The following is a 24431-nucleotide window of genomic DNA, read 5'->3' as shown; positions in this document are numbered from 1 at the left end:
ATGTCAGAGAGTGCGGACGGCCCCGCTGGGGGTCGCAGTTCCCCGGACTCCCCGAGCCAGAGCTCCGCAGAGCCGCGGATCATCAAAGTGACTGTGAAGACTCCCAAAGAGAAGGAGGAATTCGCCGTGTCTGAAACCAGCAGCATCCGGCAGGTGAGGGGCAGGGGGGCCGGCTGGGGGTCTGGGACGGGCAGCGGGGGCCTGGCGGGAGTAGCTCAGCCGGTGTTAGGGCCGGGCACGGGTAGAGCGCGGCCCGGGAGGAGAGCTCAGGCCCGCGGTTCCCGCCTCCAGCGTCGTAGGCGACGGCCCTTCCCGGTGACGAAGCAGCTCCTGACCGCCCCGGCTGCTCTGGGCGCTGCTGGGCAAGCACCAGGGCTGATCCCGGCTCAGGAGAGGACTGCTCCCATCTGAGGCTAGCAGGGGTAGAGAAGAAACCTCCTGCTTCAGTTCCTTCTCCACAGCTTCTCCTGTTGTAGTGCTGATAGCTGGGCCGGGAAGTGACTGCAGGTCGCTTTCTAGCTGAATTATCCTGTCGAACTGACTCATTCTTCCAGGAGGAGGCTGTCTGGCTAGTACAACTAAAGAAAACTTTAAAACGGAGGGTAGGTTATGCAGAGAGCTCTTTGTCTTAGAAAAGTTGTGTCTTCTAACTGTTAAATTTACAGTACAAATAAAGTGCACCGTTGGCTGTAATTAAATGTGCTAGTTATTGATATGATACTTGTCATGGGAGTACTGAAGGGCAACTGAATTAATGTTTTTTTTTGTGTGTTCCTGTGAAAGTCTGTGCCCCATGGTGCTTATGGCTCAACATAAGCAGTGACACCTACTGAATCATCCACTGGGTTTCCTGCAACTCTTCTGTTTTTCTTGGAGCTTTTCCAAGCAAGTGTTGACTAGAATTTAATTTATTTGGATTAGGAAGATACAAATAATAAAAAAAGGATGTTTAAAGTGTAAGGTAGAGGCTCCATAAAGCTGGTCTCTTCCTTGTGAAGGGTGTAGAAATGACTATGCTAAAATACTCCAGAAATTGAATTTTGAAGGAGATTCAGAGCTTACTTAACTTTTCATGAAATTTCTCTGAAATGTCTCTGAATGTGGCAACTCAGTTTAACTTCGCTTTATTTGATATGCCTGGTAACTGCAGAATTCACCAAAACATGTTATAGGAAATGGAGGGGAAGGGGGCTGGCTGGCTGTCCTCCCCCCATCCCTTCCTATCCTTTCTCTCCCCATGGAAGCTTTCCCTTCTCATGGAAGCTGAAGAGTCCTTGATTTAGAACAAAAATTAGTTTGCAACAGCTAAAACACAGGTGTATTATCAGTATTGTTCTCAGACTAAAGCCAAAACACAGCACTTTACCATCTACTAGGAAGAAAAATAACTCTTTGCCAAACAAAAACATGATAGCGTTGTGTTGTTATCAAAGGAAGGTAAGAAAGATAAAGGAAATGTTCCCAAGTGTGTCTCGCCAAGATGTAGTGCCAGCATCTTGGCTAGAATATCATACTCTTGCTCCACCTAGTTGCTGTGAAGAGAAAAAACACTGCTACTTTCCAGTTTTTACTCTGGGGTCTGTTTCAGATTCAGGGTTTTATATGTCAGGATTTGGCTTAAGCTTTCCAGACAAGTTTTGTTGTGGTCTTTGCTCCATCTGCCAAAGGGGTGAGCCTACTCTCTTGTCTTCAGTGGTATTTAGCAGTTTGAGTATTGTATACTGTCACTACTGTCTCTGCAAGCTTAATCGAGGCATTTCTCCCAAAGGTAAAATGACTGTGTTTGCTTTTTAATGTTGTTCACTGCTTTCCCAGTTACCTCAGCCTGAAAGGGGTACTTTTCATGCCTCTGTTCTCCATAGATTTGTGAGCAGTGTCAATGCAGCTTTTGGAAAAGTCTTTGCAGGTGTTGGGGTTTTTGGTTTTGTTTTTGGTTTTTTTTTGAAAGAGAGATTCATTCATATGCTGAACCTAACCTGCAGATCGGGTTTGTCTTTAAAAGCAGTCTGCCTTTGGTTTGGATCCTTCAGGAATTACTGACAGATTTACTTAAGGTGTGAATTTTTAAAAATATTTTGCTTTCGCAAGATTGTTTCAAATGTGAACACCAGCGGGGCTGCCAGGTTTTCAAATAAGCAGTTGTCTTAAACTGAAATAGTTATGCCATCTAGGAAGCGCATGAACATTTTTAGGTAAATATTCTGGATCATCGGGGTCAAATTTAGTGCTGCATAAAGGACATTTTATGTTGTGCCTTTAATGTAAATCAGGTTTGCAATTGTCCTAAGTCAAGGAAGTGTTGGGTTTTTGTGTTTTTTTTTTTTTCTTTTTTCTTTTCCCCTGATGTTGGGAGATTTAAGCAACATAGGATTTGTTATTGCTGATCCTGGGTTGTGCAGCTAGGACATCAAGTAGGCAGGTTGGAATGGAAAATAACCTTCAAGTTCAAAGGCACTCTGAGAGGTCAATTGATTGCAAGTACCCCCCCATCTGTCGGTTTTTTTGTGGAACCTATTTGTGCAGCCAAGTTTGGCTTAGTATTAGGTCAAGGACCAAATGTTTGCTTTCGAGACTGGGTATGATACTGATCTTTTGCTCTGTGCAAAGACTTCATGAACACATGGTGTATAAAGATGAATACCTGTAAGCCTGCTGACTTGAGCTGATGCTGATGGTGCTGACACTTTAGCTCAGGTAAAACTGTGCTTATTATTTCTTCCCACCTTTGGTTTATTTGGTGTGCTTCTTTTGGTGCCAAAAGTGACATTTGCAGTGTTCAAGACTTTATTGTAACTGGCTCAGAGTTACTCTCCACCAGTGTGTGTGCAGACTGGGAGATACCAAGTTGCACATTCTATGAACATTACTGTTCTGAAACAGAGTAACATGCCTTCCTATATGTTTTCAGCAATTAAGCAAACAAAGAGTGGATATAGCAAATATGCACAAGTAGTTTCAGAAGCTTGCAGTTCTTGCAGATGATTATTGTCAGCCTGTGATTGTCTGAATATTTCAGAGTAACATCCATCTGGAAAAGTTAATAAAATTGAGTTTAGCTTCACAGAAAACAGATTTGGTTCTTGTGCACGTTTGGGTTCCCTCCCTCCCCCCATTTTTATTTAATGTCAGCTTTTTAATGGAATTCCTCTTTAGTGTTTATCTGTTTTCAGTAATGGCCTATCTTAACACCTCATAATATATTTTCTAAACAAAGTGAACATGTAAATATTGTGCTTTCTCTACTATACAACTGTAAAAAAAATCCTGACCTGTTGAATTAGGTGTGTAAATGTATACATTGTTGAGACTTTGCTTTTTACCAAGTGGAGGTCTTATAAACTTGTATTTTCTGATTACAGTTAAAAGTGTAGTTTATGGTTGAAACTTTAAATCCATAAATCCAGGTTTTTGGGGTTGTGCCTGGTTTTTCTGATCCCAGATTGGTAATGTTCTGCTTACAAGGATTACACAGGTGTAGATGTTAAGGAGATCATTGGGTGACTTCGTGGTGGAGCATCTTTCCTGACATGCATATGCTTTTAATATTTTATGTAATGTTTTCCTTTGTAAGAACAGTTTAATTTCAATTCAGTTAATCCAATTCTGTCTTGGGTTTTTCTGTAGTCAATGGATTACTGAATAGTACAGCTAAAAGAGACTGAAACTAGGTACTGGAGTCTAGTTTGTTGTTCTTTTCCAGGATTACAAATCAGCTTTCTGTTGGTAATAAGGCACTTGAGTATATTAATTGTTTAGCATTAGATTTTTCCATCATCTTATATATCAGTGCATTGAAGCATGTTTCTGTGACTCTAAAGTTTGCCTTGCAGTATTCTCTGATTATTCATGTTACATAACCTTTTTTTTCCCTCCTCATTTTGGAAACTTGATTAAAATTGGTTTAGAGCAATATTGGATGATTATTTGTCAGAATAACAATCTTCAAAAGAAGGTATATTGACTTTCCTGACAGTTCAGAATTGCCAACAGCAAAGGAAACCCTAATGAGGTGGAGGTGTCATGGTAAGATACTTATTTTAGAGCCCAGTCAATATCTCAATGATTATAAGCCTTGGCTATGTAAGGAGGGTCACTGTCTGGAAATAATATTAGGTCAAAATCTTAGGAATTGGGAATACATGGTAAAAGATGCTTTTGGGTAGACATCTTGTAGATGGGGTTAATGGTTCCCTAGCACTGTCAGACTAAAAAAAAATGTTGGGCATTTGTTATATTCTGTATTAACTTAAATTTAAAACTTACTAAACTTGAGCTATTTAAAGATTATTACCTGGAAGGTCAAATGAGAAGGAATTACTCTGTTAGTAGTAACTTATGTCTCAGGATTTCTTCAGGATAAATGCATGTTGACCAAGCTCCTCCCAGGTAAGTTGAAGGCTAAAACAGGCTGTCAGAAAAAGTAAGTACAGGGTAGATTCTCAAAAATGAGTTCTACTGCAAAAATCTCATTTTAAACATGACCCTTTTATGTCCTTTTCCAGTCTCTCTGATTTGCTAGGAAACAGACTAGGTCTGTTGCAAGTACAGTACTTTTCACTGACAGATTGCAAAGTCCTGTTATGGGGAAGTATTCATAACCATTTCTCTTAAGTCAGAGCATGGAGGAGTGAAGTGGCTTGCTGAAGAATGCCTGGAATGGATAAAACTGGCTAGAACACAAGTGCTGAGCCCTTTCCACTAAGTAGCACTGTTGCAGTGTTCCTTTATGGGTTACTAACCTTGTAAGCTCATAAAGAATGTGAATTTGTTTCTTGAGGTGAGTTTTTTGAGTTTGGTTGTAGAAATTTGGGGAAATAATTTGATCTTGAAACTAGCATGGCTCACTGGCAAGGAAGATAGGAACTCCACTGAGTTGTGAAAGACAGCATATGCTTATAAAGAAGCCTAATTTGAGGTGTGATTTCTAGCTGCACTTTACCTGCAGCAAACCATGGCTTCAGGCCAAAAGTGGTTTGATGCTTGAAACCATGAATTCTAATCCCCTTTCCTTGTATAGCATCCAAGAGTTGTGCAATGAAGCCCTGTTTTAACTGGCCTTTATTAAACCCTGAATTAAACCCTGTTTAATTCACTGTCATAAGATTACCAGCTATGATTCATCTGGAAAGGAGATTGCAGGTGTCAGGGGTTGTGTAGCCATGAGTGTGTTTGGTTCCTTACTACTTGGGTGAAGAAGACCTGTAGCCATTAATTTATTGTATAAAAGGAGCTGGAGCTCATCAAAATCAGCTTCTGTTGAAACTCCTGGGTGTGGGTGTAAGACTAGAATCCAGCTAATACACTTTAAACTATATGTGTTAACAGGAAAGGCAGTTGAAGCAGCAGTGGTGAACAAGGTAATGTGATTTGAAAACCTTTCTTTGTAATAGAACTGTTTGAGTGACTGCTTGGAACATAAACTGTAGTTCAGCCTTCTTTGGGCATAGATGACATGGAACCTTTGCTTCTGTCATCCCTGACTGTATGGCATGGGGAGAGTCAGCAGCTTTGGGTTTTTTATTATTACCTAGATAAAATTGTAGCTTAGTATTTTCAAAGCAGTTGCAGTTTTCAGAGGCCTGTTTTCTGTTACTTTTCAGGGGGAATTGGATTCTGATTCCCTGAGGCCTCTTTCAGACCATTACTGTAATTTCTACATGTCTTACTAAGCCAAGGTTGAGAAGATTTGGGAATATATTTAATTTGTTTTTCTCTTTTTGTTACTTTTTCACAACTCTCTGTCAAGTGAAGGGATAGTAGTGTTATTACAGTTGCAGGCTTTGATCATAGAATGAGTCAGCAAAAGCTTTTGAATCATAAAAAGGTGGTAAATGTGTCAAGACAGTTTGCATGTTAAGATTTTTGCTTTGCTTGGAATAACTTTACCAGGCCCTTCCTAGGCTAACTTGTCAGATGTTAATTGGTTTAAAGTATGGATCTGCAGTGCAAAGTGACAGGGCAGAACTGTGTCTTGTTTGAATACACATGAAGTAGAACAGCTGTTTGCTTTGTTAAGTGACAAAATGTTTACCTTAACTAGCTTAGGCACAAGTATCCATTTGTTCACCACTGGACATCAACACAGCACTGTCCATGCATACCTTACTAAAACCTTCAGAAACAATCAAGATAAGACTTGCTGTGTAGAACCTTTCTTGTGTTAACATGGAACAAAAAAAGCCAAGTTTTGCTAGCAGAGTATTGGGCTGAGTTTCTTAAAGTTGTATGAAGGTGATGATGCTTGGCATGTAAACAAGAAGGGCTGTTGTGCTGCTAACAAACCTGTGCATGTTCCAGTGAAAAATTACATTGTTCCTGTCCTTTAAAAAGCTTGGTAGAAACATTTTAACTGGAGGTGAAATGGTAATGTGGGCAAGGGGCTTCAACAAGATTAGCTTTAGATTTTCTGTTATTCACCTCAAAAGAATCTGTAAGTTGTCATGCTTTGAGGAGGCTGTGACCTTGAATTAATTCACTCCAGTGAGATTGCTTTCTCCTTTTCTCCATAGGGAAACCAGTCCTCTGTCTAGCTGTCAGTCTTGTGTTTCAGTTCCCATTATGTTTCCCTCCACTGACTTGTCTAAAAATCTCTAAAATTATAATAATTTTACATTATTTTTCTTTCAGCTACTAGAGGAGTACAATGAACTAATTTCTGTGAATATGTTAGGCATTAGGCATGGTGAAACATTATTTTTACAGCTTCAAGTCCTTTTCTATGCTTGGCTATAACTGAACATCTTTGTAATATCACAGTGCCTAGTATTACAATGAAGTAAGACTTGCTTTTTAGAACAATAAAGCAAGTCAGTTCAGACCATTTTTTGGAGGGTTACATGATGTTGAAAAGGAAGAACCAGTGCAGTTGGAGAGTTGGACAGAGATGCTTATCATTTCTAGCCACTGACACTCTGAACTCCTGTTTGGTTTTTCCAGGTGACAAAATACTTTAACTGTAATTTACTGATAGTGTTATTTGGTTTGGTTGTTCAAACTGAAGATTTAAACAATACCAGAGTTATTTTTCTTATAAGGGCCGTGTATGTATTAATTCCCATAATCAGAATCTCATTTCTGGTTTTGTTTTGCTGCTTATCATGTACCTCCTCAAATTAAACACACACTAGATGAATGTTTACAGTTCTGTTTAAGCAAAAATGACAGTTGTCTTCACCATTAATGCTGTGTTTTGTTAGCATAGTGCTGTAGCATCTTATTGCCCAATTTTTTTCTCATCAGTAAAAGTGGTGGGGAGTTCTATAAACACTACACAGAAAAGGTCTGTGGGAGTAAGAATGCAGTTGCTAGCCATTTCTTTTGTCATTTCACTGTCTGAATTTAAAGAAGCTTCTGGACTTTCCCCTTTACTGTGGGGAAATGACCTCGCAGTGCATTTACCATTAATGGTGAGAGGCTGAAAATATTGGATAGGTATTTGCCCCCAAAGGTGGTAAAAAGCCTTCTCTTCCACTCTCCTAGACTTTATTTCACAGTGTGAACAGTAGTGACTTGTGCGAAACTCCAGCCTAAGGCTGATTATCTTCCAGTATTGGCAGAGGTCAGATGATGCTGGAGAATAGCTTGGTTATCTTTTGCGTTTTAAATTAAAAAAAAAAACAAACAAACCCACATGTATTGAAAATGTTTTGGCGATTCTGCTTTACAAATGTATAGATGATTCTTTTCTCTGCCTCAGCAGAAAAATGTGTGGACCTAATCTGTTACTGATGGTATCTTTGACTATTGACTCTCTTTAGCAGATTAATTTGGAAAATACGTTGTGTGATAACCTAGGTTTTATGTAGTCTTTGAATGAAGTGCCAGAGGGTTTTGTCCGGCTTATTGCTTTCATTTCATAAGTTCCAAGGTTGTGCTGAATGCAGGTGAAGCTTGAGGAACAGACCTGACTTTTTTTTTTGTTCTTGGGCTTTTTATGTACATATGCCTCAGACAAAATTGGCTTGGTATTCTAGACACCTTTATTATTGTGGCTGGAAAGAGATCTATTGTGCATTTGCAATATTGTGCATTAATGGCTGTTGCATTGGTGTCTTACTGCAGTGTTGCTTTTACAGATTATCTAAATAGCACTACATGCAAAGAGGGAAAATGTATAGCCTTCAATCCATACATACTACTAACATTAGATAGTGTTTGACCTTATGGGTAATAGCAGCTTCAAGGAATGTGTGACAGGCCTTGGCTTATTCAGCTTGAAGAGAAGGCTGAGGGGTGACCTCATGGCAGCCTGCAACTTCTTAAAGGGGTACAGTGGAGAGGGAGGTGCTCATCCCCTCTCTCTGATGACCCCCAGTAGGACACAAGGTAATGGAATGAAGCTGTATCAGGGGAAGTTCAGACTAATCTTTAGGAAAAGGTCTTCACTGAGTGGTTGGTCACTGAAGCAGGCTCCCCAAGGAAGTGATCACAGTACCAAGCTGATCAGAGTTCAGGGAGTGTTTGGATGATGCTCTGAGTCATACGTTTTAGTTTTAGGGAATCCTGCAAGGAGTGGGCAGTTGGGTCCCTTCCAACTTGAGATATTCTATGAATATTGTTTACAGCATCAGCTGTAATATGATGAGAATTAAACTGTGGATCTCACTGTCACAGCGTATTGTGAAAAATAGGATAATAAATGAGTTTGGGTAAATTACATTAGTCTTGGGTTTGGGATAGTATAGTAGTCCTTTATTCTTACACATTATCTTTGCACCAAATTGTATTTCTGCTGGGTTTTATGTTACTTTGGAACACATTTTAAGAATAATTAACTAGAAGAATGCAGAACAGGAAGCAACTGCCAAAGTAGTTGCTCTGCAGACTAGGATCTAGTGTTCATAACTGTTAAGTAAGTCAGCATTATTGCATGACTGTTTTCCTACACGGATTTCTTACTTTTTCTTTTAAATAGGAATATAGCTTGCAGCACGTGTGGTTTATCCTGTTGCTTTGCTAAGTACTGGTATGAACTGGTTTGGAATATTTTGGCCAGTTTTGAGCCCCACACTTAGAAAACAAGGTAATTGGATTTGAAAATTTAAGGAGTGGTGGAAATAACTGGATTAGAAAACTCTCCTTAATTAGGCTAATCAAGGAAAGATTAGCCTTACTGCAACCCTGTATTGTAAGGAAAACAGCAGTCTGTTTGCATTGTCTGTTGTGGGCAGGACAATGGAAATAAGACAGTGAAACACTGGCATAGGTTTCTTGAAAGAAAGTCACTGGGGACCTCAGGAAACAGACTAGCTAATCACGTCAGGAATAGTTCAGATAAGTAACCCACTTTGCGAGAAGATTGGACTGAATGACTTTCTGGAGTACTTGCATGTCTAAATATTGCCAGTATAAAGGGTGACTTAAAAGTTGCTTTGCCAAGAACTGTAACTGAGTAGACTTCTAACTAACCTAGGGCAGCCTCCTACCCAAACACAGGCCTTTAACCTCTTTTCTCTCAGACTCTCTCTCTTAAAAAAGAATGTTCTTTTTCTCTTCCTGTACCAGCAAACCTTTCAGTTAGAGAGTAGGATATTACTTTACGTAGTCCTGCCTATTGAAAATTAATTGAAAAATTAAGATTTTCTATACAGAATGAATTCTACAGGATACAGGGTTTTTTTGTTGTTGTTTTTATGGTTTGTTTTTTTTTAGTATGGCAAACAGCGACTGCATTTCATGTAGCTATGTGATATGTTGAATGAGAAAGCAGGGCCACCCAAGAGGTGATTTTTGTCTGTGTCGAAAGGAATGGTGGTTTTGACACATGGAAGGCAGTAGAAAATATGTGTAAAAGGTGGATAGTTTGCTGTTCAGTTCCAGTAAAACTATAGACAGATTTATTATAGTTGCGACATTGTATCCTCAGTCTTTCAGTAGTGGATGGCTTGTAATGTATATGTGTATATACATGTTAGTGTATACTTACTAGTGTGTTATATACATACTTTGTGGTGTGTATATATAAGTGGTACTTAAATAGTAATCTAGATGTGAAACTTCTGGTTATATTAAAAAATATTTTCCTTTTTCCTGTGGACAAGAAAAAGGTTGACAAAAGTGTTTATGTAAAACAATGTACAGTGCAAGTGGTGTAATACATTAAATATGAACAAAATAGCTTGTTCTTAAATAATTGAAGCCAATACAGTACAGTATTCAATTACATGAATGTATAATATTAAACTTTTTTGTTTAGTTCAAGGAAGAAATCTCTAAGCGTTTCAAGTCCCACATTGATCAGCTTGTGTTGATATTTGCTGGAAAAATTTTGAAAGATCAAGATACGTTGACTCAGCATGGAATTCACGATGGACTCACTGTTCACCTGGTTATCAAAACACAAAACAGGTAACCTTACTGATGAGTGATCTTCTGTTTACTTCTGAGAAGTAAAAGTACAACAAATCTTAACTGTCTTCTGTAGGGCAAACCTAACCTCAGTCAGCTCTGTAGTCACAGTTGGTGCAGAGTAACTGTCTGAAAAGTGCAATGCTCTTCTTTGATTTGTCTTGTATTTTAATTGGATTCATGTTTTTAAATACAAATCTCTTGCTTTTTGTTACTTAACTTTTTTTATTAGCACTGAATGCTGCCTGTTCTGACTCCGTAGTTCTTGGATATCAGCTCTATGTAATACGTAGCTTTGTTGTTGATATGCAGCTTTTCATGTGTGAAAACTTTCAGTGAATCCTGATTGTTTTGGTAAAACAAGGAAAGAAAATTTTTGAGAGAATTGCTTTGGTGGAGCTAATTTATCTGGTTGAACATAAAGACTTGGATTTTAGGGTGTTTTTGTTTTTGTTTGTTTTGGGGTTTTTTGTGGGGTGTTTTTTGTGGGTTTTGGGGTTTTTATTGGGTTGGTTTCGTTTTTTTCAGGTGAAGCAAATTTAAAATGGTGGTGTTGTGGCAGTTGAGCAGTGTCATTTGTGCCTTACTTCTGTGAAATGCCCAGAAGGAAAAGGCTCACCTAAAAAAATCCTTTCAGCATGTAGGGTAATGTATCTCTCAACAGAATGTATCTTGACTAGTCAGTAACAGTTTCCTAGACTAAAAGTGTTCTTGCTCCTGTTCTAATTAAGTCTTTTCGTGTTTCTGGTGAGGATCTCATCCAGTGGCGAAGTGTCAGGTGATGAAGGAAAGATCATGGAACTTGGGAGAAAAAAGAAATATGTTTTCCCTTCTAGGCCTTACCAAATCACAAAGACCTATTAGTAACTTTAGTATTAAATTTAAGTACCTGTTGAAATTGGTAGCATTAGCACTAAATATAAGTGCCTGTTGAAACTGATGTCTTTAATTCCATGCTCATATCTTGGCAGGACTATATTGTCTGTCTTGGAGTCCCACTTTCTTTGAGTTTTTTTTAGAAGAGCATATTACCATTATCTTCAATATCTTTTAATCATATTTCTGACAAGGAAGTACAGGCAGAAAGCTACAGACCCTTTGCGTATATCTATCCTGTCTTTGAATGAGGCAGTAATGTTTTCACCTACTAGCATTCACAGAATGGTTTGGGTTGGAAGGGACCCCCCCCAAGATAGTCTACTTCCAACCCCTGCCACAAGGCAGGGACACAATATCCTACCAGTATGCTTAGTCCCTGTTCATAAAGTGCCTAAAGTCTTACAGGTCTGCCTGATCATGCTGTAAGTCTCCAGATTTTCCCTGAGATGCCATAAAACATCAACACAACAATTCTGGACACAGTAGAACTAACAGTGGATGCTGTCTAAAACGCATTTATGCAACCAACAAATAAAGAAAGAACTGCAGGACTGCATCAGTATTTAGCCAGAAAAGCAAAGGTGAACAGTGAGAATACGCCTGGATCTCCCATGTAGGCTGCCCCATTGCCACAAGCCATGTCAAGGCTTTGTTCATATAAAAAAAAAATACACTCCTAAAACCTGTTAGAGTTGTCAATGAAAATCACCACCTTTTGAGAAAGTATAACATTGCCCTGAACTATTTTAATATTATTCTTAATAAGATATACAAATTTTATACTTGAATCAAAAGGCAAGACATTAGGTGTGGCTGGACAAGTGCTGGTTTTTGGCTGTGAATATTGAGGTTGATTGCTTCCAACTATTTTACGCTTAGCCGTCTACTTTTCTGTTAACTGTTGCTGCTACTGTATATGTGAATAAAAAGTTATTTTCCAAAACTAGATTTGAAGATGGCCTTGTCCCTTCTAAACAATATTAAATGTTTAACTTTCAAATAAGAATCCTGATATATCCCAACCAATCCTTGTTGAAAAAAGTATAATGTTATTATTGCTGCATTTTCCAGTGTGATACAGGCTTCAAGTATAATCTTGTAACCTGGTCTGTACTGTGTCAGGGTAGGGGTGAATGATTAGCCATGGGTAGTGAATATTTCTCAATACCAAGTTCCACGACCACACCTATATTCTGTCAGAAGTAACAGTAGGAAACAAAATGGCAAAGTACACCTAAAACATGTGCACTTCACAGGAATTTCACTCAAAAACCTGAGGCTGTTAGACTTAACACTCAAACCCATTATTTTGAGGGTAGATAACCCGAATTTCCATAGCAGCACTATGAACTGCAAGTTTTAGGTCTTGTTTACTTTTTCTGTCCTACTTAAAGAACCTTTCTCGTCTCTTACATGAAGAGCTATAATTGCCTCAGAATAGTTTCTCAGTTGAAGAACCAAATAGAGTATTATGCTTATTTTACTTTATGGAGGAAAAGTGTGTTTTCTAGACTAAAGGAAACCAAATAGCTCTAGCAGATATGCAGTCTGTAATCTTTCTCACTGAAATAACAGCTGCTTGCCTAATGGTAGTCATCGTGTATTTGAAGTTCACAGTTGCTGTTAATATGAAAGTATTAATGCTGCTTGTTCTCAGGAGTGCAGTTTCTCCTGTTGCTTTGTCGTGGCAGCTTACATCACAGCCAAGTATGCAGGTGTTTCCTTTCCTCAGTTGTGAGCATCTGTCTGGAAGGTTTTCTCTAGAATGGGATTTGACTCAATGGAATCTGTGTATATTTTGATAGACCTGAAAGTAAACAAGGAAGAAATACAAATAAAAATATGCAAAACTGAATTCATAGGCATCACTATGGATTTAAGTTTTACAAGAATTGTCAAATCTTGTGGACCTACTCATTTTTCCTGCTTCACACCCAGAACATCAATAAGAATTTGAACTGGGTAATTTGGTACCATGGCATCCTATACTGCATGACTTGCATGCCTGTTTACAAGAATGCTGGTCAAATCAGCAGGGTATACTAGCACCTGGGCTACTTCTAAGCTAGTATTGATGATTTGGTGAATGAACTTGTGAAGTGTGTGAAATATTTAATTGTTCGTTTGGTTTCTATCTATTGTGTTGTTTAGCCTGGAGTCAGAGAACATGTTTTTGGGGTTGGTGGTTGTTTTGTTTTGTTCCCTCCTTTCTCCCCTGGTTTTTGCTTTAGTGAAACTAGCACAGGACCTTACAGTAGCAGAAAGGTACTCTGAGGTATAAAATGTAGTGTGCTGTCAAATCCTCAGGTCTGTAAGGTCTGAATTCATAGTTTCTACATCTTATTTTATGCTGTAGTTCTACAAATCCTGGCATTTGAGATTGGTCATTGAACCAAATTAGAGAATTTATTTGGGTTTCAAACTAGCCTTTTCTCTTGCGTAAAACTAACCTGGCCTCTCTTCAAAAACTCAGTTCCTTGAACTCTTTTACTACATGGCAGCATCCATGTTTATGCTTATGCAGTAGAAAGGTTTGCTAAGTATATGACTTGAGCAGACTTTAGTGCCTGTACTGAATTATGCCAGCTTTAACTTTCTGTAGCTACGTTTTTACGTTATTGTTGAAGTCTTAAAGGTTATTGAGATTGTATTTGTCTTCTAATGAAATGTTAACTGAATTTCATGTTCAGTAAGGTGTCTCATTAAAGATGTGGCATAAAATAACCCCAACATTACACCTTCTTAGCCTTTATTTCTTTAAGGCTCAGCCATGTTATCAATAGTATATGAATACAGCAGATTAAGGCAAAGATCTTTAAAGCAAGGTAAGGACAGAGGAAACTCCATTTGGTTGGCATCCCAGGAAAAGGGTGAGGAGCTGGTAATGGCTTCAGTGGTGCCCATCCATTTTCTTAACGTTTCAAACTACTGTTCTGAAAAATTTCTGACGTTACATATGCCTGAGAAGGATTTGTTACAGGAAGCCATCTAGAGATAAGTGTGCTTTAGTGTGATTTCTTTTTTTTTGAAGAATCAAAATTTAAATTAAGATTCTGAAGTATGACACTATTCCTGTATTTAATTATATTGTTTAAATTAACTTGGTAAACTTGCAACTTTTAAACTTGCATTTTTAGATCACAAGACCGCCCAGCTCAACAAGCAAATTCTGCTGGGAGTACTGCTACCACATCAACATCAAGTAGTAGTACCTCAACACCAACTTCAACAAATAGTAACCCTTTTGGCTTGGGTAAGAATATTTGTTAGGTAGCATGGTGGGTATCTCCTCTTGGATTCAGGTAATTGTCTCTGAAGTTTTATTCTAATGTAGACAAACTTAAAAAAACACCCCAAAAACAACACTGAAAATCTGATTATAGATATTCTTAGTATTGATTGCACAAGGTTTCTGATTAGAGTTATCAGAGGAAAGTTGTTCCTGTAACTTTCTATAGAATTGTAGAATGGTTTGGGTTAGAAGGGACCTTCAAAGGTCATCTAATCTAGTTCCTCTGCAGTGGACAGGGACATCTTCAACTAGATCAGGTTGCTTAGAGCACAGTCCAGCCTGACCATGACTGTTACTGGGGATTGGGTGGGGGGGGGGGGTCTATCATCCCTCTGGGCAACCTGCTCAATGTTTCACCACAACCTTTAGACTTGTGCTGTTTCATCTTCAGCAGTGCCACTGATGTTATGTTCTGGCACTACGGGTAAGGAAACTCCTTCCAATGTCCTCGTGCTCCTTAAAAGGGCATCCAAGTTGCTGTGAGGAAAGTATTGACGAAACTGGACCTGTAACATGAAGTCAAGATATGGTACAGAAGTAACAAAATTGATGCTAATCTTAAAATTCAGTATTTCTTGGGTTCCAAGTCTGACAGCATGATCAGTCTTCTCTTTTATCAATAAAGAGACTGCAGTCTTATTGACTTAAATATTATCTATTTTCATGAGCAGTTGGGGTTTTGGTTCATTCTTTTTCATCTTATTTGCTGTCAGTGGGTGAGGAAGAGAGAACTGGAAAAGATGACTATAGTAAGCAGTTGCTTTCTTAGATGTAGACAGTTCTTCACACTGACTAGTACCTTCTGAAATTTTTTCTTTGGACTTGGCAAAGGAGGGGAATTCAAAGCATTATTAGTTCTGTGTGCATTTATAAGAAAAGGTGCTGTACTTGTAATTAAATTAGGGAATGAGTCATATTGGGAGCTCTGTCTTGGTTATAATCTAACCGAAAAGTGACAGATAAATTATTATTATACATACATTCTAAAGTGTTACTGGGGAGAGGTGGAAGGTGGGAGTGGGGTTGATGATGTGATCACAACACATAAGGTCCTCAGACTTGAACATCCGTAGCATCTTAGCTGTGGAAAATGAGAAGAAAAGATGTTGGAGTTGTAACGAGTTATATTACAAGTGTGGATTTTTTTACTGTATATTATTTAAAGAAGCAAGGTCCTAGTGAGTAACACCTTAACAGCCCTGCAGAGATGGACTTCTTATTCATTCTCATTATTTTGAAGTGTATGGGACATGTTCAAGTATTGTGTATTTAGGAAGAACCTGGATGTGATTCAAAGTATACTAGAAGCTGAAAGTTCAATTGTACTTTTTTTTTTCCATCCTCTTAAAGGTGGCCTTGGAGGTTTGGCAGGTCTGAGTAGCCTGGGTTTAAATACATCAAACTTTTCAGAGTTGCAAAGTCAGATGCAACGACAACTTATGTCCAACCCAGAAATGATGGTTCAAATAATGGAAAATCCATTTGTTCAGAGCATGCTTTCAAATCCTGACCTGATGAGGCAGTTAATTATGGCTAACCCTCAAATGCAGCAACTGATACAAAGAAATCCAGAAATCAGTCACATGCTGAATAATCCAGATATAATGAGACAGGTATGTAGAAGGATCTCTGTAAGTTCATGACCTTTGATTTTACTGTAACTGTGAACAACAGAGCAGGAATTGGACATGCTTAGTTGAGTGATTTAATATTCTTTAAGTATTTAGGCTTGTTAGAAAATCCATAAAGGGTTGCTGTAGGCAACTGATATTTATATTTCTAGTTGCTAATGTCTGAAATAGTGATAATTCAGAAAATCTGCAGTGTTGTCTTGCAAGTCTCCTGAGGTTAGAGTTGCATGTCCCTATGTGCACTTGAAACTTCCTGTTTCCTACCCAAAAATGAGCTTACCCAAAGTTGAAATTCTCCAAAATACTACATGTTTTCATGTTACCTAACAGTGGGTACTTGAGTGCTTTTAAAATTAGGAGGTATGTATATGTGGCAGATTACAAGATATGCTGTGTAGTGGAAGGTAGTAGAAAACAGATGTTTCTGAAGATGTAGGTATTTATTCTGAAGTTCTTATTACAGGCTGTCTGCTGTAATGATGTTAGAAATGGCAGGAGTATGTTGTGTTAAAAAGATGAGGTGAAGAAAGAAAATTTCAGTCAAAGTTCTTCTTCTGTTTAATGAAGTGCTTCCTGACCCAGTCAGCATAGTGACAGTTGTAGTAGTATGCTGGCTAAATGTCAAATCAGTTGGCTCCCACTAAGCTGACATCTTAATTTGGCTTTAATCATAATCTCAGACTGGGTTAGACAGTGGTAACTGAGATATTGCCAAATGCTGACATTTTCACTTTAAAATGGATTTTTTATTAATACAGAATAAATGTTATACTTCCCTAGACACTAGAACTTGCTAGAAACCCTGCAATGATGCAGGAAATGATGCGAAACCAAGACCGAGCCTTGAGCAACCTTGAAAGTATACCAGGTGGATATAATGCCTTGAGACGTATGTACACAGATATTCAGGAGCCAATGTTGAATGCAGCACAGGAACAGGTGAGAAAAGATTACACTGAAATTTACTGAAAGTAAATATTTCTTAGAAACAAAAGCATGGAATTAATGTAATTTTTCAAATGTGTACTTGACAAAACGTTTATTGAAGCTTTACGTCACTATGTGGCTTCTTAGTCTTAAGAGGAAAGATCTAAAAAAATTGTGTCCTCTTTTAAGCTCAAATAAATACACATACTGCTTTGTGTGTTTGAGGAGCTATTTTAAGGTTGGTGAATTCCCATATTACTTAAATTTTAATACGTTTAAATTTTTTGCCTTAAAATTGAGGTCCAGGAATAAATATTATTTAATATTTTCAAGGTGCTAGTATCTCTCAATGTTGGTGTCTTTTTCAAAATATTTACAATTAATTACTGTAGAATTGTGAGTATAACTGGTCAAGATCTATCAACATTGATCTTCATGTGCAGTTTTGAAAAAGTAACTTGCTATCTGTAGCAGATACAAAAATGGTTGGATTTAGTAGATGATACATGTTTGCTTTCCTTCCTCTGTAGTTTGGAGGTAACCCGTTTGCTTCTTTAGTAAGCAATGCGCCAGCAGGAGGTGAAAGTCAGCCATCTCGTACAGAAAACAGAGATCCTCTACCAAATCCTTGGGCTCCTCAGTCCAGCTCTCAGAATTCTACAAGCACCAGCACCTCTGGCGAGAGTGGTGGTGGTAACAGTGCTGGAAATAGCACCTCTGGCAGTACGGGACGGAGCTCAACTCTACCAAATCTGGGACTAGGAGGTGTGTTCATTATTGCAGTTGTATTTGTATATGCTTGGGAACTTGCTAAAATGATTCTCTCATTAGAAAGAAATTTTGAGTGAATTTTGATTGCTGTTTACTTATGTAAAACATTCGACTAGTATCAAAGTCCTCTGTAGAAAACAGAACATGAAAGGTTAAACTAAGTTATAACAGTACTTATGTTTTGCCTTAAAATAACAAAGGTAGGTAATTTGTAAATGAATGCTAGTATTTTTCTTGTTTGGAGGCAAATGTAAAAACAGCTAATAATGTGAATAATTATTATGACTGCTTGTTGGATACAGCCTCTATATTCTGGAGCAGTTGTGTCTGTGTAAGCAGAATCATACTGAGGTGCATTTCTGGGACCAAAACTCCTAGAAACAAAGCCTGATTTGTCTGATAGGGTGTTTACTGAAGTGGTCTTAGAAAAATATTTTTTTCTTTTTAAGCTGTGATGTTCAACACACCAGGAATGCAGAGCTTATTACAGCAGATAACTGAAAACCCACAACTTATGCAGAATATGTTGTCTGCACCCTATATGAGAAGCATGATGCAGTCATTAAGCCAGAATCCTGATCTTGCAGTACAGGTAAATGCATTTGGTGTATTGAAATGCATATTGTGTGTATTGAAATTAAAAAAAAAAGGGGTGAGGGTGGAGGGAAGTTGACTCTATGATACAGTAAATACTCATGCTAACATCTCAACAGTTGTTTATAGTGAATAACACAGTTTTTAATATTGATTCCTAACTCACTGAAGTTATTACCTTCATGAATTTAACTATTGTTGCAGTGAACTTGTCAGTTTGTAGTTGGACATCATGCCATGCATGCTTCTAAAACAGATTGTAAGTTTGTGTATGTTTTGTACAGCCCTAAACTTATGACGCAGCACAAGAACCATTTTGACAAAACAAATGCTTTGGTTGTAGATTATGGTAGATCTACCAGTAAATATACACCCCCACTAGCTGGTGAGAAGTGAAGTGAGGGTAGTTGGTGTCACATCTGGGTGTCCTTCTGGTTTTAACTTCTCTTTTGTGACACGTGCTCTCTGTAAAAGTGTGGATGGTGTTTTATGAATGATACCATAGATGTGCTTTCAGATTTTTTCAAATTAAAGCTGTAATATCCAAAGTGAAATTGTGAACTGAGATTAAAAAGGTTAGCTTTTCTGTATTAGCAGTTTGGAAAATATGCTTGATATTATTACTTAAATCTGTAGGGGAGGCTGAGCAGAAAAGTATTTTCTTGTAATACAAGTGAGGTTGTCTTGGCAAGTATCTATCTCACAATTTATTTGCTTAGAACTCAACCAGCCAAAACAGTAACAAAACAAACAAGCAGCCCCACAAAAAAGAAAATCAACCAACCAAGTAACCAAACAAAAAACACAATAAAAAAAAATACTGCAGTGTGTTCAGGCTAGTGGTTTGTAACAAGTTTTGGGCAAAGGAGTAGATGATGATTGTTCCCTGAGGTTATTTTTGTAGACTATTATCATGTAAGTAGTTGTCATAATGACCCTGCAATGGTTTTTACTGTTTGATCTTTGAAGTTAAACATTTTGAGAAAACTGTAATGTTTTGTTTTGTCCATAGATAATGTTGAATAATCCTTTGTTTGCTGGAAATCCTCACCTTCAGGAACAAATGAGACAACAACTTCCAACTTTCCTTCAGCAAGTAAGATAAGATACTAGCTGTTAATAAATATCTGCAAGTCAATAAGCAATATTTTCAATAAATTGGTGTCTGTGTTTGTTTTGGCTAAAAGTTAGATTCTGTGATATATTCTCAGTAGCTTTAAATATGAAGTTAGATTGTCTCTTGATAATGAACTCTTTCTTATTGTTTCTATCACTTTCAAAACCTATACCTGATTTCTAGTGGATATTTTTGTTTGCTGCTGGCATAACCACTTAAATTTGCTTTTGCTTCTTTGCTTAGAAGTAGTGGTTCTTACTGCACACCAGCCAGAGAGCATGACTTGTTTTGCAAATTAAAAAGATTAGCACTTTTACCACTATTAGAATAAAGCTTTTTCTATGCTTTACTCATACCTCTTCAAACCTGCCTTGAATATTTGCCAAAGAGATCTTGCAGCATACCTTAAAGACCCAAATCATTAGCTAATTCAGAAGTAGGTTCTGAAGTTTTTTGCCTGTGAAGTCTGCCCTATTGCTGTCTTCCCTTAGCAACACTGTTTGCAGCCCAGGTATCTGCCACAGTGTGTAGTACTTAATCCAGTGCATGAGTTTCATCATTAGGCAGTCCTTGCAAATAGGAGTTAAGGTGTATTGCCAAGATCTGATTGCATTCCAGCACTTCTGTGAGTAAAACTACTAATGCATACATAAATTACAGTAGCAAGTTCAGAAGCTCAGTGTTCAGAAGGAAGTGTTTAAATTATTTCAACCACATGAATGGATGTAATGTTTCGTAATGCCAGTGCTTTGTGATGATTCAGTAGTATCTGAAAAGCTAGAACCACATGTATGTTTTGAAAGCTGTGAATAAATGGTAATTAATGAAGACATAGTAGGAATCCTGTCTGTTTCCTATGGGTATCTTCTGTCAATATTACTGTGGGGTTTCTCTGCACAGTTCTCTGCTGTATTCCCTATGTTAGATTAGATGATTAGCCGTATTAGCAAGTAAAGTAATGTTTGGGTATTCTCAGAATGCTACCAATATTGCAACTCATACTTCCTTGCTTATCTACTGGCATTTGTATTATGGGGTTGGGTGACAGAAACCATGGGATGTTCCTCTGCATAATGGAAGGGATCCTTTTCAATAAAAGGCCCATCAGAACTAGGAAACAATTGCTGCTATCTAACAGCTGGAATTAATAATATTAATAGAAGAGACTCAGGACACATAAGTGCTCTGAGAATTGTTGGGCCACTATTTCTGTAAAACAGCTCCAAATATTAGCAAGTTGTGATTTAAATATGTTCTTAAAATAGTTGCAGTGGCTTTCTTTGAAGAACCAGTATGTTTTCCTCTTTAAAATCTGAGTAAATTTTGCCAGCTATGTATTTACTTACTATCTGACTTCAAGCTATCAGGAAGATAAATATGAACAACTTTGAACATCTGAATATTAATGTCCCTGTCCTTTTCTTAGATGCAGAATCCTGACACATTATCAGCTATGTCAAACCCAAGAGCAATGCAGGCTTTGCTACAGATTCAGCAGGGCTTGCAGACACTTGCAACAGAAGCACCAGGACTTATACCAGGGTAAGAATCAGTCTTCTGAATTTAGAACTCAGTTTTTATTAAAGACTACTTCCTGCCTTTTTTAGTTTAACTAAACTTGCTTTAGAATCTGTCCAGTTCTTACTTGTCATGCACTTCTCAACAGTGATGACTCTGGTCCTTGTCTCAGTACTTTAAATTGCTGTCTCCTTTTTTGCAGGATTCTTACTTGGTGATTAATTGAGAAGAGACAAGCTAGTACTTGTATTTATAATTCAAGTGGTGTATTTCTTTTTTTTTTGTCATCTGTGCAGATTTAATCCTGGTTTAGGTGGATTGGGAAGCACTGGAGCGCCTACAGGGTCCACTGTACCCAGTTCTGTTCCCAGCGAAAACACAAGTCCAGCATCAGGAACTGCTGAACCTGGTCACCAGCAATTTGTCCAGCAAATGTTGCAGGCACTTGCTGGTGCAAATGCTCAGGTAAAGTATGTCAGTAATCTAAGTATTTTTGTCTTCACATGTTATTATTGCAAACCACTAGAAATGAAGCTGATAGTTGAGAGGTCCATGGCTACATCTGATCAAAGCAGAGCAGAGGAGGCTGAGAAGTGTTGATGCAGCTGTGCCAGTAAATGCTGGGGAAAAATGAAAAACATGTCCTCTGAAGAGCTGGTTTTTATACACATCTTCATACCCTTGAATTTCTGAAATGCTTGGAAAGATGAAGGCAGATTGAGGTGACATGGTTCACTGGCAAATGAAGTGTGGGCTCAGGCTGGAGAAAAAGCTTAAGCATATTGAATACAATTTTCTCTGTGCTTTGTCTTTATTGCTGGCTGTTACTCTATGTGTAGCCAAGCCTCTGGCCCACACTTCGCAATAGCCACACTCTGGTTATTTGGACCCTGAATTTGTTGTATGGCTTTACTGACATCTTGCATGTCCAGGCTGTAGTGCATTTTGTTAACCTGTGTGGGATTAAGGGGTCTCCAGAGAGCTCCAGAATGTCAGTAGTTACAGGGAGGTGAGCAAAGATAGGCTTTAGAGGAGACATGCTGTTAACTCTCAAGAATGCTGTGTGAAACAGCATCCTTACACTGTGGTATACCCAGTGTAATGGCAGGCTGCTGTTCGAAGGGGCAGTCCTGCTTTTTTCTCCTCTGTTTCCACAGAATGGGTGAGTTCTACTTGCTGATCTGACAGATGATTTTGGGGTTTTTTTTTGGGTTTTTTTTTGGTGTTACCAAACCACAAGAAAGTGTTGGTGGGTGTGAGTGTAGGAAACCATATTCTTACACACTTTCGTTTATGCTGTCAAATCTATTGAGTCAATTTTCTGATTAGTTTTGCTTAGGTGAAATGTCGGGAGGGGGGGCATTTCTTACATTTTAGGTTACATCTTTACTTACAGTGTTTTGATTTGGAATTGTATACATATTTAAAATACTGGTAGTATTTTTATGTATAAAACTATTGAATCAGAGCAAAAGGAGAATTAGCTGTAGCTGTACAAGTTTTTGTGTTGGTATCTAAATCAGTGAATTAATTTAAAAGAAGTTACTTCTCAGTATTACTGCAGCGTATTATTTTCATACAATGTTTTGATTCAAAAAGGTCTCTAAAATAAAGATCAGGCTACTGAAATAGTGCAGAATTTTGCCATGAGTTCCTGTGAGTAGGATTATCCCATAAAGCACAGCTGTCAGTTTGCCTTAGACTGAAGCTTCCTAACAGAATTTTGGTAATTTTAGTCAACAAATACTTGGAGCATTAAAAAGTGATTTTTATGTCAATGAGAAGCCTGTGACATTCACCATTGCTGACAGTGACATAATAATCCTTGCTCTTCTGCACTGTGAGGTTGAACTTTATATAATTTTCAACAAATACCTGTGTTAATATCTTTAACAAAACTTAAATTGGGTAAATTTGTCCCATTAATATTTTAATCTTGTTTTATCAAACAAGCAGCTTTTCTTGCAGTTCAAGAGTATCATGTAAGTGTAGGTACTCTTAAAATTTAAGACTAGTTGAAAAATTAGCAACTGTGAATTAAATTTGTTATAGTTTTGGGATCTTGAAAAAGCTGTAGTCAGAAATCAATTAAGACAGTGGTGCAGAACCAGCTATGTTTAAATCCTGTACATTGCTAAATTTGCTATGTTCATATCTTGAAATTTTGTTCGTAGCAGTTACAAAATCCAGAAGTTCGATTTCAGCAACAACTGGAGCAGCTGAGTGCAATGGGCTTTCTGAACCGTGAAGCAAACTTACAGGCACTAATCGCAACAGGAGGAGATATCAGTGCAGCCATTGAAAGGCTGCTTGGCTCCCAGCCATCATAGCAGTGTTTCTTTAACTTGAAAAAATGTAATTTATTTTTGATAACAGCTCTTGAATCTTTAAGATATTTGCTTTATTTCATTCTGACTCTTGGGATTGTCTTGTACTAAAATCAGTCTTATACACTTTAAGATGGAGTGCAGTAGTTTTCTTCAAACAGTGGGAATCAATGCATTTTCACTCTTGCATGCATTACAGTTTTATTCTGCATTATTTGTGATTTAAATTTTTTTAAACAATATCAGCTTTCATAGTTAGGTGAACAAGTTTAGTCTGACCTACAACTGTCCAATTTATTTACTACTTAAACATTAGCCTTCAGTAGTGATTTGTGTAGATTACAAATTAAAAAAGAAACAAAATGTGCTACAGTTTGTGGGTACCAATACTGCTTATTGTGATCTTGGCATGTATTTTTTTGCTAGCAAAATGCTGAAAGATTTGTACCACTTGAATAATAATCTGCCATCTTTTTTGCTTTAATTTGTATAAACACAATATATACAGCAGAAACAGCTGATTTCTAGAGATTTACGCATTGCTATAGAATGAGATTATAAGTAATGCATAAATCCAGGGGGATATTTTGACACTTCTTTTTGGTGTAGAATCTTCAGGTAACCATCTCAGCAAAAATGCTTAAGCAAGTTCAATTACAATATACTAGAATTACTGTTCTGGTTATTTCTTTACATCTAACTGTACAGAAACTTGCATTGTAACATTGTCTTGATATTCACAAACATTAATTGTGAATTACCTTTATCATTGTGCAAATTAAAGGGGCACTGCCTTGTGCTCTGGAATGCTTCTAAGACATTTTGGCTTGTTCGATTGAGATTTTAACACATTGGTTTGTAATTGGAAACATTACTTTCATTCACAGTCACCAGATACTCTAATCACTTTTAACCACCATGTGAAAAAAAAAAAAACAAACAGAACAACAATGTTTATCTTTTAGGGTTTTATTGGTAGTTACTTCTCTTGTGCCCTGTTAATAAAGGCGTTAAAATGTTTAAGCATC

At 37.7% G+C, this 24431-nt stretch overlaps 1 protein-coding gene across 2 annotated transcripts; it reads left to right on the top strand.

Moving 5' to 3' along the window:
* UBQLN1 (ubiquilin 1) lies at positions 1–24431 on the top strand. Of its 2 annotated transcripts, none has more exons than XM_005154939.3 (11): positions 1–153; positions 10196–10347; positions 14364–14479; positions 15869–16131; positions 16930–17088; positions 17607–17841; positions 18297–18439; positions 19454–19537; positions 20985–21100; positions 21373–21541; positions 23254–24431. In XM_005154939.3, exons 1-11 carry the CDS (start codon positions 1–3, stop codon positions 23404–23406), a joined length of 1743 nt encoding a protein of 580 aa, XP_005154996.1. In that variant the 3' UTR covers positions 23407–24431. The 2 variants fall into 2 exon arrangements, with proteins under 2 accessions (XP_005154996.1, XP_012985994.1); XM_013130540.3 differs by having other exon boundaries at positions 23251–24431.

Source organism: Melopsittacus undulatus, chromosome Z (assembly GCF_012275295.1).
Source record: "Melopsittacus undulatus isolate bMelUnd1 chromosome Z, bMelUnd1.mat.Z, whole genome shotgun sequence".
NCBI lineage: Eukaryota > Metazoa > Chordata > Aves > Psittaciformes > Psittaculidae > Melopsittacus > Melopsittacus undulatus.
This window is presented reverse-complemented; position numbering and strand designations above follow the sequence as displayed.